The sequence below is a fragment of the Crocuta crocuta genome, unplaced genomic scaffold, assembly GCF_008692635.1.
Source record: "Crocuta crocuta isolate KB4526 unplaced genomic scaffold, BGI_CrCroc_1.0 scaffold128, whole genome shotgun sequence".
Lineage (NCBI taxonomy): Eukaryota > Metazoa > Chordata > Mammalia > Carnivora > Hyaenidae > Crocuta > Crocuta crocuta.
Window position 1 is genome coordinate 341065 of NW_027532232.1, and position 15417 is coordinate 356481.

Below are 15417 nucleotides of genomic sequence, written 5' to 3' on the forward strand. Positions count from 1 at the left end.
TTTTAATTTTTTTGATTTTTTAAAATTTATTATTGAGACAGAGAGAAACAGAGCATGAATGGGGGAGGGGCAGAGAGAGGGGGAGACACAGAATCCGAAACAGGCTCCAGGCTCTGAGCTGACAGCACAGAACCCAACGGGGGGCTTGACTCCACAAACCATGAGATCATGACCTGAGCTGAAGTCGGTTGCTCAACCAACTGAGCCACCGAGGCGCCCCAGAAATAAACATTTTAAAAAAATTTAAAAAATAAAGAGACAAGGACCAATTATTTTTTTTAATTCTAAAAGTCAAATAGTAGGTAAGTAGGAAAATATTTTGGACCTACTATCTTCTTTTCCTGACTTGTAACTTAATGAACTGGTGTATTCTTTGGATAAACTCGATGTTTGCACTCCTGCCACAAACAGTAGAATATAAGTATTATTTTGTATACATAAGGTTTGTTTTCATTATTAAGATTAGAGGATGCCTTAATAGATTTTTTTTTTTAATTTCTAGGGGAAAGAGAGAGAGAGAGACAGTGTGAGCAGGGGAGGGTCAGAGAGAGAGAGGGAGTCACAGACTGAAACAGGCTCCAGGCTCTGAGCTGGCAGTCAGCACAGAGCCCGACGCGGGGCCCGAACCCACGAACCGCGAGATCATGACCTAAGCGAAAGTCGTACGCTCAACCGACTAAGCCACCCAGGCGCCCCGAGGATGCCTTAATAGATTATTGTCCCTACTATATTGTGCTTTAATAAAGGATTGTAGCTCAACCTGTAAAGAAAGGACATCTTTGCTTTTGGTTGACCTTATAAATCTTAACTGGTTTTATAAAAAAGAACTCTCATACACAGAGCTTGCTGATTCAGTGGTCTTGGTGATCATTTTGTAGCCTGGCGGTGTTAGAAAGTGTACTAGGATTTCTCACTACTCAGTGGTGGATGTTCCATAGATATGTGATGAAGATGAAGGAAAATATATTAAATTATAAATGCCTGTGATTTATTCTTCCCCACTAACTGAAGAGAAAGAACTCCTGAGGCTTCTTTGCTGTGCAAAATGGAGGCACTGGGCAAAGGGCAGACAAACACCAAACCATGGAGGCAGTGGAGAAAGGAAAAGGTAATTTGTTTATTTGGGAAGAGAACTTAATAGTTACAGAAGGACCTAAAAATGAGCGTTAAAACATTTTGACTGGAGACGGGACGGAGGGCCTCACATCTCACACGGGCGTGCGAGCGGGGAAGTTGGAAGGGGGCTGGTTGTGGTAGGGGAGAAGCAGGTGGGCAGAGGCTGAGGGAGGGCAAGGAAGCAGAGAGGGTCTTAAATAAAAAGTAAAAAAGAAATTTTTGCTGGACATTTCTCCAGAGAAGGTCTACACATGCAGGTTAGAGCCCGGGCGGGGCACCATCTACTACCCACTGGGAGGGCTTCAGTCAGAGAAACAAACCCTGAGTGTGGCCAGCACTTCGGCAGTTCCTCGAAGACGTTAGGGGCACCTGGGTGGCTCAGTCCGTTGAGCTTCCAACTCTTGATTTCGGCTCAGGTTGTGATCTCACGGTTCATGAGATCGAGCCCCGCATGGGGCTTGATGCTGACAGTGAGGGGCCTGCTCGCGATCCTCTCTCTGTCTCTCTGCTTTTTTCTCAAAAAATAATAAACTTAAACAAAAAGTTAAACATAGAATTACCATGTAATCCAGCAATTCCATTCCAAGGTATATGCCCCAAAGAATCAAAAACAAAACAAACAAAAACAGAATTCAAACAAAAACGTGCACATAGACATTTATAGCAGCACTATTCACAGAAGCGGATAGTTGGAAATAACCCAAACACCCACTACCTGATGAATGGGAAGGGGGGGGTCAAGAAGATGTGTTTGTTTCCATACAGTGGATATTATCCAGCCATGAAAAGGAACGAAGCACTGTTGTGTGCTACAAAAATGTTATGCTAAGTGAAAGAAGGCAGACACAAAATGGAAGTATTGTTATAATTCCATTTCTGTTAAGTGTCTAGAGTAAGCAAATCCATAAAGACAGAAAGGAGATAGGGGTTTTCCAGGGCCCGGTTGGAGAGAGGAATGGAGAGGGACTTGTTAAAGGGTATGAGGTGCCTTTTTGGGGCATTGAAAATGTTTTGGAACTAGGTAGACCTAAGGTTGAACAACATGGTGAATATACTAAATGCCACTGAATTGTACACTTCAAAATGATAAAAATCATGAATCCTATGATATGTGAATTTTATCTCAATTTAAAAAAAAGTTTTACTAAGAATTTAAAAAGGTACTCCAGTCTCCTTCTCTGGGACTTTTTGGCATTTTCTCAGCAGATTGATAAGAAGTTTGAATTGTTCTCAATTTATGGGTCTTGTTGTTGTTGTTGTTTGTGGGTAAGACCAACCAGATGCCTGTGCTATTAAGGCAAGAGATGCTTTATTTTAATTTTTAAATGTTGTTTTAAATATTTTCCTGGACAACCCTAGCTCTGGTTCATTTTCTGAGTTAGGATATTTAGAGCGCAGTCGCCAATTGTGTATTACCAGAGTGGAGCAAACCTGAAGCAGATTCTTTCCTTGCTGAGTAGCTCGCTCGGTGCCCTTCTGATGGGGCGTGGCGTGATGGTCAAGTGTGGGTTCCAAGTACATCTCTGTTTTCAGAAGAGCATCACCTTAGACCTGCTTGCAGAGAAAGTATGTGTCTGAGGCCCCGAACGCTTGACTTTTGGGCCACCACTTGCCACCACTGCAAGGCCAAGGGCATGGGGGCGTGCCGAGGGGCATTCACGTGCCTCATGCATGACTAGTCCTGCTCTTGAGAGTTTCTGTGACTTTGGCTCCAAGTCCCTGTGTGAATTCCCCTCCCTACAGAGCTGGGCCCGGCTATGTGTGAGTCACAGGGGTGACCTTTGCATTTCTGGCCTAAGGCCTGTTTGATCCCTTGGGCCCAGTGAATTTTGTAGATTACAGCTCCCTCCTCCTCTCCCTTTTCACACCGATTGCAGAAAAGCTTAGACATATAGTTGTAGATTTTAGAGGCAAATATACTTTCTTGGCATAAGTTTTGTGCACTTCCCTGGCTTCTGATTGAATCTTCCTTTCCAATTCATATATGCTGCTATATCTTTTTTATTTTATTTTTCCATTTAGTTTTCCATTGGGTGTGTTTGTAAATTGTAATTCACATTTTTAGAAGAAGTCAGGGACCAAAGATAAGAGTCCAGGGATATGGTCCATTTCCCTGTTACCTCAAAAGATAGTGGTGCAGGTTGGGGTCTCCCTGCCTGCCCCCTTACGAACATGGATACACTGTCCCAAGTGCACACTCCAAGGTCCATGGTCGTCAGAGTGAGGCCTCTTACTCACTCTGCATACTAAAGCTGCACACTAAAGTTTGGATTCAGAACTTCTCATCAGAACTCGACTCAGAGCAGCCTTCATCTCGTTGTTCCGTAGACTGTAGATGAGTGGATTCAACATGGGGGTCATTACGGCGTAAAAGAGCGTCACCACCTTGTCCTGCTGAGCTGAGGCTGTGGAGTGGGGCTGCATGTAGGTGACCAGGGCCATCCCGTAAGACATGGAGACCACAGCGAGGTGGGAGGCACAGGTCCCGAAGGCTTTGCGGCGTCCCCCGGTGGAGCGGATCCGCAGGATGGCTGCCACAATGTAGGTATAGGACAACGAGACGAGGCAGCAGGGCACCAGCAGCACCACCACGCTGGAGGCCAGTATGATCACCTGGTTGAGAGTGATGTCCACGCAGGCCAAGCGGACGAGTGCCAGCGTCTCGCAGGCCACGTGGTTCAGCACGTGGTGCCCGCAGGTAGGCAGACGCATGGTGACCACCGTCTCCACTACAGAATTCCCCAGGCCCACAAGCCAAGAGACAGCTGCCAGGCCTGCGCAGCACCTCGGGCTCATCACTGCCATGTAGCGCAGGGGGTCACAGACAGCCACATAGCGGTCATAGGCCATCGCGGCCAGCAGCAGGAACTCGGTACCCCCCAGGGCCAGTGAGAAGAAGAGCTGGGTCCCGCATCGGGTGAAGGAGATGGTCTTCTTCTCCAGGAGGAAGTGCACCAGCATCTGGGGGACCCCACTGGAGGTGTAGCCGATGTCCACCACCGAGAGGTTGCAGAGGAAGAAGTACATGGGCAGGTGCAGCCGCGCGTCCAGCCCTATCAGGAGGAGGACGAGCCCGTTGCCCAGCAGCGTCAGCACATAGGCAGCCCCGAACAGGACAGAGAGCCCCGCCTGGGTGTGCCTGTCGCTGGAGAGCCCCAGGAGCACAAACTCACTTTCCCAGGTCAGGTTGTCCCTCCTCATGGAGCAGGTGGGCCGGGCTGCCAGGAGAGGAGCGGAGTCAGAGAGGGGCAGGTAAGTAAAGGTCACACGCTAGGAGTCAGGGAGTTAAGCCAGGAGCCAGGACATGAGCTCCAGTAGGAACACCCACCCTCCTGGTCCTTCACCTGGGTGCTTAGGGGGAATGCAGTGGAAGTGCCGGACGAAGGGACACATGGGTTCTCAACTAGACTGTGAGGTTCTTAAGGGTTAAGTCCTTGTTCTGACCATCCTTTTGGGGCTAGGATCCAGCATAGCTACAGCTAATAATTCGCCATAGAAGGAAAGAGAAAAAAAAGTGTTAGAGAAAGGGAAGAAGGGAAGACAAAAAAGAAAGAAAAAGAGCCAGGAAAGCTAAGGAAGAAAGTTTGTAAATCAGAAAAAGGAAGGAAGTGAAGTGGAAGATGGGGAAGAAAAGCAGGATGCGGTTTTGAGCCAGCGCCTGTTCGGCCTGTGTGTGCGAGGACCTGTGCTCAACCCCACACACCTGTGAACAGGACAGACAGAAGCGGGAGTCCTGCTCTCTCGATTCTTGTAACTTAATCATGGACACCAGGATTGAATTAATAATTACAAAAATTAAGTATAATTGTGCTAAGTGCTTTGAAGGAGAAGAACCAGGTTACTAGTTGGTTAATTAAATTTGTGGCTGTAATTACATTACCACTGGTTATGTCTTACTTCTCAGTGTGCAATTTACATTGTAAGTTGCTGACGTTTATTTAGATGTTTAAGTAAATGATTAACAAAATAACGTAATGAGGGCCTTTGGAAACCAGTGATACATATTACTACTGATAGGACTGACTGAAATCTACTGACTCTTTCCGGAGGAATGAATTCTCCTACCTCAGTAAGATTGTGTTGGATTACCTCCCTTCCAACATACCGACTGGCCCAGTATAAAATAGATTTAAATGTAATCTGAAGGTGTATTTCCTGTTCTTAAAATAGTTAACAAATCAATGAACTCAGTTATTAAAATATTTATTGAGTATATGGGGTACTAGGCTTTCAACCAACTTCTAGCACGTAATGCCTTTCAACGTTAGGAATTTGTTTAGAAAATCAGCAGTGCAGCAGACTCAAGTAAGGAGCTTTGAGATTGGATCTTGGTAAAATCTGTGACAATCAAACAAGACAACCAGAGGACAAAAGGAATACATCAGTGTGAAGAAAGCCAGCGTGGAGCTACAAAATCAAACACAATAGAGCTGAAAGGCATAAAACAATTGAGATGTCCTCTGGCTGGGGTCCATGGCCAGCGGCCAGCGAGAGCGCAGAGAAGCTGGGCGCACCGGGCATCCCTCGGCTCTCCTTCAGCCCTGGTCCCGCAGTGGCTGGAGGGCATCACTGCAGAAACTTTAGATTCTCCGGGTTGGTGACGCGGTTGAAGGGCCAGAGGATGGTGGCTGGTGGCTGGGTTCTGAGCACTGCCCCCCGCCCCAGGGAGCCTGTGGCTGCCCACCAAGCTGGGTCCTTGTATCAGCAGAGGAGCTCACTCTGCTCTGATACATGATCTGTAGGCTACCAGGTATCCAGAATTCTCCCCTTCAGAGTCACTGCTGTGGATCCAGATTCCCTTCAGAGGAGCCCTGTCACTATGTAAGAAAATGAAGCATGTAAGAAGTGAAAGGAACCAGAGAGATCATGGATTCTATCCGTATCTTTTTGTAGACAAGGAAGCCAAGGAACAGGAGTAAGGTGGGCGGCCCAGGTATCAGATCTCCCTGGGAACCACGCTGGGACCAGGTTTAAGCCTAGACTGCGCATTCTCAGCTCTCCCTGAGCCCAGGAGTGAGCAGTCAGAAGGAAGTTGTGGAAGGCAGTGGACTAGGAACGGAGGCACCTGAGGAATCTTAGATGGGAGGCCCAGGACACAGCTCTCTTGCCATGTAGAGAAATACTGTGTAGTGAGCGTGAAAAGCTTTGAATGAGAAGTCAAGGGATCTAAGTTCTACTTTGCCTCTTCCGTTAGCCTGCTATGTGCCCTATATGATATGAGGTCAAGTAACCTCCCTCAGTGTCAGTTTCCTCATTTGAAATGTGGGACAAATAATAATGTCTACTTCACAATATCTTGAGTAAGATCAAATGAAGAAATGAACGTGAATGTGCTGTGTAAAGTATTAAATAAACATAACTGGCTATCATTATTACATTCAGCAAGTCAATTTCACCAAAGTAAATTCTGCCCGAGTGATACAAGGACAAGAAACAATATGAATATGTGCTCTAGAGGCCAGAAAGTTAACAGAATAAATAAACATAAATCCCCAATGCAGTATATCCTATTGCCTAAATATTATATAACTTACTGAAGACCCTGTTTCAATAAGTGAAGACTTAAGGTAGAGGGTTTGTCTATACCCAGTGGGTGGTACTATGCTCTATGTGCCATATGAGCACAATACCTTTTTTTTCCAATAAAATTTTGATGCTGTTTTATTTTTTTAATTTTACCGTTTACTTATTTTTGAGACCGAGAGAGAGACACACACAGAGTGCAGCGGGGGAGGGGCAGAGAGAGAGGGAGAGACAGAATCCAAAGCAGGCTCCAGGCTCTGAGCTGTCAGCACAGAGCCCAATGTGGGGCTCAAACCCACAAGCTGTGAGATTATAACGTGAGCTGAAGTTGGATGCTTAACTGACTGAGCCACCCAGGTGTCCCTTTGATCTAATTTTTAGATGGTGATAACCTTTTTTATTAACAGATGGTCTTGTTCTCAGCTTTTTGGGATTAGACAATTTCATTCCACTTTGCTTGACTTGATGAACATTTACTGAGCACTGAGTAGTGCCGGGCCTAGTGGCAGGTGCTGGGGTTACAGGGTGTATAATACAGCCTTGTTCCCTCTCCAGGAATTCAGCCTGGCAGAAGGATAGAGGGCAGGTTATCATGACCTTACTAGCGTTTTCAAAGGAAGCTACCAAGTCTAGTAAAAGCCAGACTATGTAAATCACAAGGCAGATATGTAGAAATAATAAAGTAGAAGCAAAGAAACAACCAGTGCATTTGCTTCTTGAAAAAGTAGATGCAGTTTAAAGTGCATGTAGATTGGTAGTAAGGAGACCTCTTGGGTATCACCCTGTATCAATAAACCATGTAGATATCCTTATAAACCACTACCCTTTTGAGCCATAGTTTTCTTCTTCTGCAGAATGAGAAAATTAGGTACACACCAAGATTTCTTCAGCTCTAAAGATCTGCAATAAGTGAATAAATGTAAGCTATATAGTTTGAAGCAATATTAGAGGGGAAAAAGAAATTCTTCAGTCTTTAAGAAGAAATGCATAGCTTATGGGGACACTAAGATATGATAGGTTATTGGGTTTGGGGAACATAACTATTTAGGGAGGTGCCACTGAATGGGGTCAGCTTGACTTAAAAACCAAAAGTTAAGGAAACATGGAAGGGACCACACAGATAGAAATGGGAGAACTTCTTGGGTCATCAGAGGTTCTTTCCAAAGTCGGGCCTCGACAATTTCTAGCGTGGGATGACCCTTAACAAGCCTACCTTCGTTCCCCAAAGGATTATGCTGCTTAATGCTTGAGAATATTCACCTTCCTCTTTTTCGGAAAAGACAGGCTTATGTCTGTGTTTGGTTCTTATAGTCATTAAGCTCTGCTCTTCTGCATTCCGCCATCTTCAATATAATGCAGATGTCTTGAGGCCAAGAAAAGAGATTGATCCCTTTGACCTCTACTCTTCAGTGTTTTCCGTGTGTTTCTATACACTGAGCACTTTAGTTTATACTGTTGATTAGGTGACTGACCAAGACTGAGGACTCTCTTGAGGGGCTCGAAAGCAATGGTTGCATTCTCTAGGTCATGGGAAGAATCACCAAACCTCCAATTATAATTATGAGAAAAACACAGGGGAGGATCCCACGGCCATCCTGGCTGCTCCCAGGAATTTGGGCTCCATTCTCTCCCACCTCCTCTTAACCTTCCCTGTGGGGGACTCACCAAGGCTGCTGCGTGCTCATCTCCTGCACAGAATTCCTTTTGGGTGATGAAGTGACATGTTTCTCAGGAAGTCCTTGAAACAGTTGTCCGTCCTGTTCTGGGGGGTGGAGGTTTTACTCTGTCAGTCCCAGCTGCTAACTTTTCAGAACCTAAGAATCCCCAGAGGGCAATTACTTGCTCTTGGTGTGTTCCTTTATTCATCCCTGCCCCCAGCTACTTCCCGGCAGCCACAGCTCCCCACTCTTCCCAGTTCCCTATGGGATAAACATTCTGAAAACATTTTATCTCCACTTCTAATTGTTCTTCTAGTTCCCACACTAATGAGCCCTTCTCAGATTTTTGGGTCTTTCACTGCCCTTCAAGGCTATGGCATTATTGGGGACTTTTGGCAGGAGTCAAGAGATAGGAATATTCACTCCAAGTCATTGGAAAGGGATTGAGATTAATTGAGAAAGAGAAGAGGAACTGCAATCTCAGAGCCTGAGCTCCTTTCTAAGGGAAGAAGACAATGCACCTTCTCTCCTCTTTCCACACAGTGAGTGGGAGGATGCACAGGAAAGCCATCATGTCTGTGGCCTGGAAGTGACTGAGAAATCTCAAGTTCACAGTCATGAAAATATTTCCATAGACTCCTTAGTGATCTCCATTATCACATTTTTGTTGAGTTGGGTTGCCTTTGCATATTTTCATACCAGTTCCTCTGGCTTTCACTAAGCCTGATCTCTTGGTTCTTGATCATCTTCCACAAAATTTTAATCTCCTTAGTGGAATTACTTAGATGGAACAAATAATGGATCAGGGTGGGGTTTTATTCCCAGTATTTAATTATCTGTTTCTACAGTAATAGAACATACATCTTTGGTAAGATGGGAAGAAAAAACAGAGACATTATTAACAAGTAACTCATTAGAATTTTACTATAATAATTGATAATAACAGCAAGATAAAGATGTAATTATCTTGAAGAATTTGTCACTGTGTGACAGTGGACCAATGGCCTGGAGGACTGTAGTTTTGTGTTCTTCCCTCAGGTTCACCTCTGCTCCTTCTACCGCACATCAAAGCTCAGGACACAGAGGACCTGAAGCTGTCTTAACCCTCAAAGTCCATTAAAATCAAAAACTGACTGACCCTCTGGCTGAGAGTTATGGCCTAAAGTTGAGGAGGATGGCAGGGGTAGAAAGACGTCTGAAGGTTCTCTGAGGGGGAAGAGAGTGACACCTGACAGGTGGGCTTTGTGATACACATCAGAGGTAGACTTAGTACGGTCTGATGTAGGTGACCCAAGGATAAAGGGAAAGAGCTTTGAGGTACCACCTTCTAGACAACATAGTGTGTGATCATCTAATGAAAGTATCTCTTTGCTGGTAAAACAAAAATGCATGTTTCCTGTTTTTCTGAACACAGATGATATGTAACTGGTTGAAAAAATCCGATTGGAAAATTGTATCCTATAATTTTGGATTGCATAAAATAATTTACATACAGTTGGATGTATATAAAGATAGAAGCATAGAAAACTGGATGGGGGCACCTGGGTGGCTCAGTCAGTTGAGCGTCTGACTCTTGATTTTGGCTCAGGTCATGATCTTGTGATTTGTGACACTGAGCCTTCTGTCAGGCTATTGGGATTCTGTCCGTGCTACTTGGGGTTCTCTTCCCCTCCCCTTTCTTTTTCTCTGTGCCCCTCCCTGACTTGTTCTCACTCTCTCTCCCTCCCGCTTTTTCTAAAAATAAACACTAAAAAAAAGAACTGGAAGGATGTTAAAAAATATCAGTAGATTATTTCTGGTAATAGGTTTATAGGTATTTTTCTTTTCTTTGTTCATCTGTATTTTGAAAAATGTTTACAATAAACATATACTATTTTTCTAATAAGAATCTCAGTGACATTTTAAAAATTATTATTGATACAGATATAGCCTATTGAGAGAGGAATACTGGGAAATCAACTCACTGGCTCAGGTCTAGCACTACTGAATGGCCTTTGAGTCACATGAGTGGGTGTTAGGGTAGAAGGAAGATATTATTGTAATTCTGTCTCAGAAAAGTAGATATAATTGCAAGTTTTATGTTATTGAGACCATGAAGGGTAGATCTGTAAATATCCTATGGTGGTAGACACTCTGGACTAGGGACAGGACAGTTGTTTTTGTGCTCTCGCTTTAGTATAAATGGCTCTGTGACTTTGGGCATATCATTTATTTTTTATTTTTCATTTTTTTTAGTAGGCCTCACACCCAGTGTGGAGCCCAGTGTGGGGCTTGAACTCATGACCCTGAGATCAAGACCTGAGCTGAGATCAAGAGTCAGATGCTCAACTGACTGAGTCACCCAGGGGCCCCTGGGCATGCCATTTAAATTCCCTGGATCTCAGTTTTGTCATTTGTGAAACAAGATTAGGTTAGACCTCCAAGGATCCTGCAGTTGTGAAAGTCTCTTTACTAGCATGGACATTACAGTATTCTGCTTGCTCCTAGATACGGAGGTCTGAGACTGGAGTCAGACGATTGTGGGTTCCAGACTGTGGTCTTGAGGAGCCAGGAATAATTCTCTCCTTTGAGCCTGATCTACACCAGGAATTTCATTGACAGAATCAACATTTTATGCACTGTTTGATCCCTGGCCCTTGGAGATGATTCACTTCCTGCATTGTCTGTCCAGCCCCAGACCTACTTATCAGATCTTTCTCTTCACTCTTGTGGAATTGCACCCCCCCCACCCCCCACTTCTCCACCCTAATATCTCCTTGCCATAGACTCTCCTGTTGCTATGAGTAGTTTATTCACTTCCATTGAACTACTGTATCTGATTCTCAGTTATACACATTTCCCATTCAATTCTTTCCATTTGGAGGGTTTTGTTTTGTTTTATTTTGTTTTGCTTATTTGTTTGTACCAGAATTAGCTTTTCCCCACCTTTCCCCAATGAAATGTCAAGAGGCACTTTGACAGGAAGCAGGTTACCCAGGCTGATGACTACTATACTTGACTGCAGTTTCAGTAGTCTTGGACACAGCTTATCACTAATTAGCTGTCATGACAGGGTCTGAATACTGTTCTGCTTCCTACCTCTATGCACTAGGAATAGTTTTTAAGTGGTATTTCCGTGCTTTGTTTGGTCTTCTCCCTGTGCCTAATCAAGTATGTGAGTTGGGGGAAACCAATGAGGTGGCGGTGGTGAGGGGGAGGAAGAAAGGTTTGGCAGCTAATATTTAATGAGTACTAAACACTTTATAGGAAGCATCTCTTTGAAAATGTGTGTAATTTCCTTACTACGTACTGATATTGGACAGGTACAGTACAGCCCTTTCTAGAAAAGAAGTGTTCTCCTAATAGATTGTTGGCACACACATGGAGTCCAGAACAATCTTTACTTCAAGATCAACTTGCCTATCTGATGGAGTAGCAAATTTAAATACGTTCTTCATGGGTGTTCAGTGAAAAGGTAGCTTCCTTGTTTTCAGTAATGATCTTTCTAAGTCTGCATCCTGATGGGTAGTATGGAAAGGGGCGGGGGGGAAGCAAACAATATAACATGCCAGTTAAAAATATCTTAGTTTCTGGGGCATCTAGGTAGGTCGGTTAGTTGAGCATCCGACTTTGGCTCAAGTCATGAGTTTGAGCCCCGCATTGGGCTCTATGCTGACAGCTCAGAGCCTGGAGCCTGCTTCAGATTCTGTGTCTCCCTCTCTCTCTCAAAAATAAACAAGCATTCAAATAACCTTTAGAAAAAAATCTTAGTTTCCTACAGCATAAACACTCTCTTTTGACTTAAAATAATCTTCTCAATGAAATAATTAATTCAGAATTCACCCTTTGATCAGAATGGTTTCTTTCTTTCTCTTCTTTTCTTTTCTCGAGGTGACCTCTGTACCAGGGGAGACAGCGGGGGGCTGGGGTGGAGGCTGTAGACTCACCCCCCTCTCGTGCTGGTTCTGGTGCGGGTCTCTGCACCTCAGCACCCTGCAGCTGCTCTCATTACGCGTATGTGCATGACCTTTGAGAACCTAGACCTTGCCTGTGGCATCTGCTGTTGAAGTCCGTGGCTGAGGAACTCCTGGACAGCTTGTTGCCTTGGCATCGTCTGGGCTCAGGGGCAGTCCTTTTGTTGAAATGCTCCTGCTTCGGGGCTTTCTGATGTGATTCCCCCAAACACACACACACGTACACACACTGGACTGACTGGTTTCTTTCAGGGCCCTGGCTTCTGAAGTTTGCTTTGTAGCCCCTTTTCTGCTAACAGCTGAGCCTCCCTTGGCAGGTGGTCTGGTTCTGCAGCAGGCACGCAGAAGGTTGGAGCATACATCCTGCATCGTAGGAGCTCCTCCGCTGCTGCTCTGTGGTCCCTTGACCTTCTTGGAGTTTCTGGGCCACCTTGAACAATCTGTCATTTGGAATTAATAAAGGTAAAACTATATTAATCTAATACTCCCAAAGTATGCTCTATTACACCTACTGTTTTTCACATAGTGCCCATCTTTCATAGGGAGTCAGGTATCTCTTGCTTTCTCTCTTCAGCTAATCACACCTGCCCCCAGTAGACTGGTTAGACCTTTATTTTCAACTTCATGAATTTCCATTGAGGAAATTCTCCTAGCTTCTCTTACCATGGGCTCTTTAAGTCTTTGTACTCTGTATACATCCCAGCCCTGACCTAGCATTCAATTTCTTCTTCCTGGCCTTTGGCTTGGTTTGCCAATGAATCTGTTCCATTCTATTCTTCCATGGATACAGCTGAGTCGGGCTGTGGACTGTATGGGTAAAGGGGATGGAGGAATGTAGCCACGACAGGTCTGACTGCAGGACTCAGCAGCAACGTGACAATCAGATTGTGATCACTAAGCATGAGGTATGTGAAATATTTTGCTAAAGGAGTCTCTTTGACTCTTCTGGAGAGGCTCTTCTCAGTTCCCCTAGCCTGGTGTGCGGTTGGCCCTTAATTGGGGACTGTGTATGTGTCACGTCCTAGGGAATGAGAGAGGCAAACATTAATCTGTCACATTCAGGTAGGCACAGACTTGGCCAGAGCTGGACAGTTGGTAAAAAAAAAAAAAAAAATCAGTGGAGATGAAAATCAATATATGTCTGATGTCAAACTTTATGCTCTTTTCACTAGACCATGCTGCCTCCACTGCTCTCCCTTTCTGAAATGACGTGGTTGCAAATGAAAGAATGTGGAGGTCTCCTGATGCTCTGACATTCTGAAATTCTCTACAGAGAGATTAGCAGAAGGGGGAGGGCAGTATCTTTCTGCTTCAGGGCCTTTTTCATTTCCCAGTTAAGCCAAAACAATGTCTCTTGATACTTAAAAAGAACAGAGAAAAGGGTTCTGACTGCGTGTTTCCTGCTACTCTTAGATAGAGTTTGTACAAGGAAGCTGACTTGCTTTTTTTCTCTGGAGTATCTGGCCCACTTCCAGGCCTAAACATTTGCCTCAGTTTTGCCCTAACATTTTGGATCCTGTGGCAGGCGAAATAATGGCTCCCACTTATAGCCGCGTCCTAATCCCTGGAGAATATGAATTTTACCTTCTGTGGTAGAAGGGACTTTGTGGCTGTGATTAAGTTAAGAATTGGGAGACAGGGAGATGATCTTGGATGGTCCCAGGTGTGCCCAACATTGGCACTAGCATAAGAGGGAGGCAGGAAGAGCAGAAGCAGAAAAGAATGTGTTGATAGAAGCAAGAATTTGCGGCGATATGAGGAGAGAGTCACACGTCAAGGAATGCGGGTGGCCACTGAAAGCTAAAAAGGCAAGGAGGAGGGTTCTCTTCTGAAGCCTCCAGAAGGAACAAGCCCTCCCAATACCTTGACCTGAGCCCAATAAAATTGATTTTGGACTTCAGATGCCCAGAGCTGTAAGAATAAATTTGCGTGTTTGAAACCACCAAATTTGTGGTAATTTGTTACGCAGCAATAGGAAACTTCTACAGATTCTAATCTCTTCCCTTCCTCTCCATCCCCAGGTTCCCCTGGCATTAATTCACATTTAGTAATGTTTCTGACATGTTCTCCGTACCTTGCTCTGTCTTCTTGCCTCTGAACCTCTTCCTGTCCGTCTCTATTCCTCAGACTATGGACTCTGCTTTGGAATTTTCTGATCATCTGTTCTCCCACTAGATAGTGCAAATGAGAAACTGAACATTCCTCAGAATAGGTGATTCCTTGGCAGCTTTGAGTTCCTTGACAAGGGATGCTTCTTTGCCAGCTCTGATGAGAGGGGCCTCCCGTGTGGTGAGTGTGGAGTGTGGGCCAGTGTGCTGAGCCTCTTGTCTCCCTTGGCCCCGAGCTGGGTGGTTTCTGGACACAAGTCACAACACCCAAGGATTTATTGACGGTCCTGGCCCCAGGGCCATTTTACACCGTGATAGCTACTTGTGAAGACCAGGGGATCTTGGCCCCCAGTGGCCCCCACCTGATTCTCCAAAGGCTCTGCAACTTGGATAAAACACCAGCAAAATGGATTCCATCTCAGTTTTGTCTCTGTGTGAGAACAATCAGATCAGTGCTTTATGTCCACACCTTCCAGGGTGAAGGGCTTGCTTACTTTGCAGAGTTTTCAAAGACAGTTTCTAAAACCAGTGCTCTTGATTATGAAAGGGTTAAAATTGAAGAGGAGGGAGAAGAGATTGGAGAAACGAATTTTTTTGGAGAGTGTTGGTATTTGGTGTTTGTCATCCCTCACCTCCATGCATTAGGGATGGGGGGGGGGGTTTCCCCTCCACCTGTAGCCATTCATTGTCTTCTACCAGTCAGTTTGTCCCCTGTGAGTTTGGGAAGCTACGGGCCGGTAAGAGGAAGGGCGGCTAGAGAGGCTGGAGAAAGCAGAGCAGAGAAGGAAGAGGGCTACAGGGCAGGAAATGGAGCTTCTCCTGAAGGAACGGCAGAGACGCTCAGGTGTTTCTTGTTGACCAGAGGTGCGCTCCATGGAAGTGAGCTGGCCAGTGTCACTTTGACTCTTTCCCAAGAGAGTGCTTGGAGGGGAAATGGGACCCTAACAGAGGGGTAGACCCTTGAATACCCAGAGGTTGAGAGAGAAACTGTATGCGGTCAGTGGAGGGGTGGGGGAGTGGAAGGGGTTGGTTGCCAGGGAGGGCAGAAGCTTTGTCTAC

At 45.1% G+C, this 15417-nt stretch overlaps 1 protein-coding gene across 1 annotated transcript; it reads right to left on the reverse strand.

Moving 5' to 3' along the window:
• Nucleotides 1-3375: 3375 nt before the first annotated feature.
• LOC144242980 (olfactory receptor 2F1-like) lies at nt 3376-4317 on the reverse strand. The gene has a single exon (XM_077778024.1). It carries the CDS (start codon nt 4315-4317, stop codon nt 3376-3378), a length of 942 nt encoding a protein of 313 aa, XP_077634150.1.
• Between the last annotated feature and the right edge of the window lie 11100 nt (nt 4318-15417).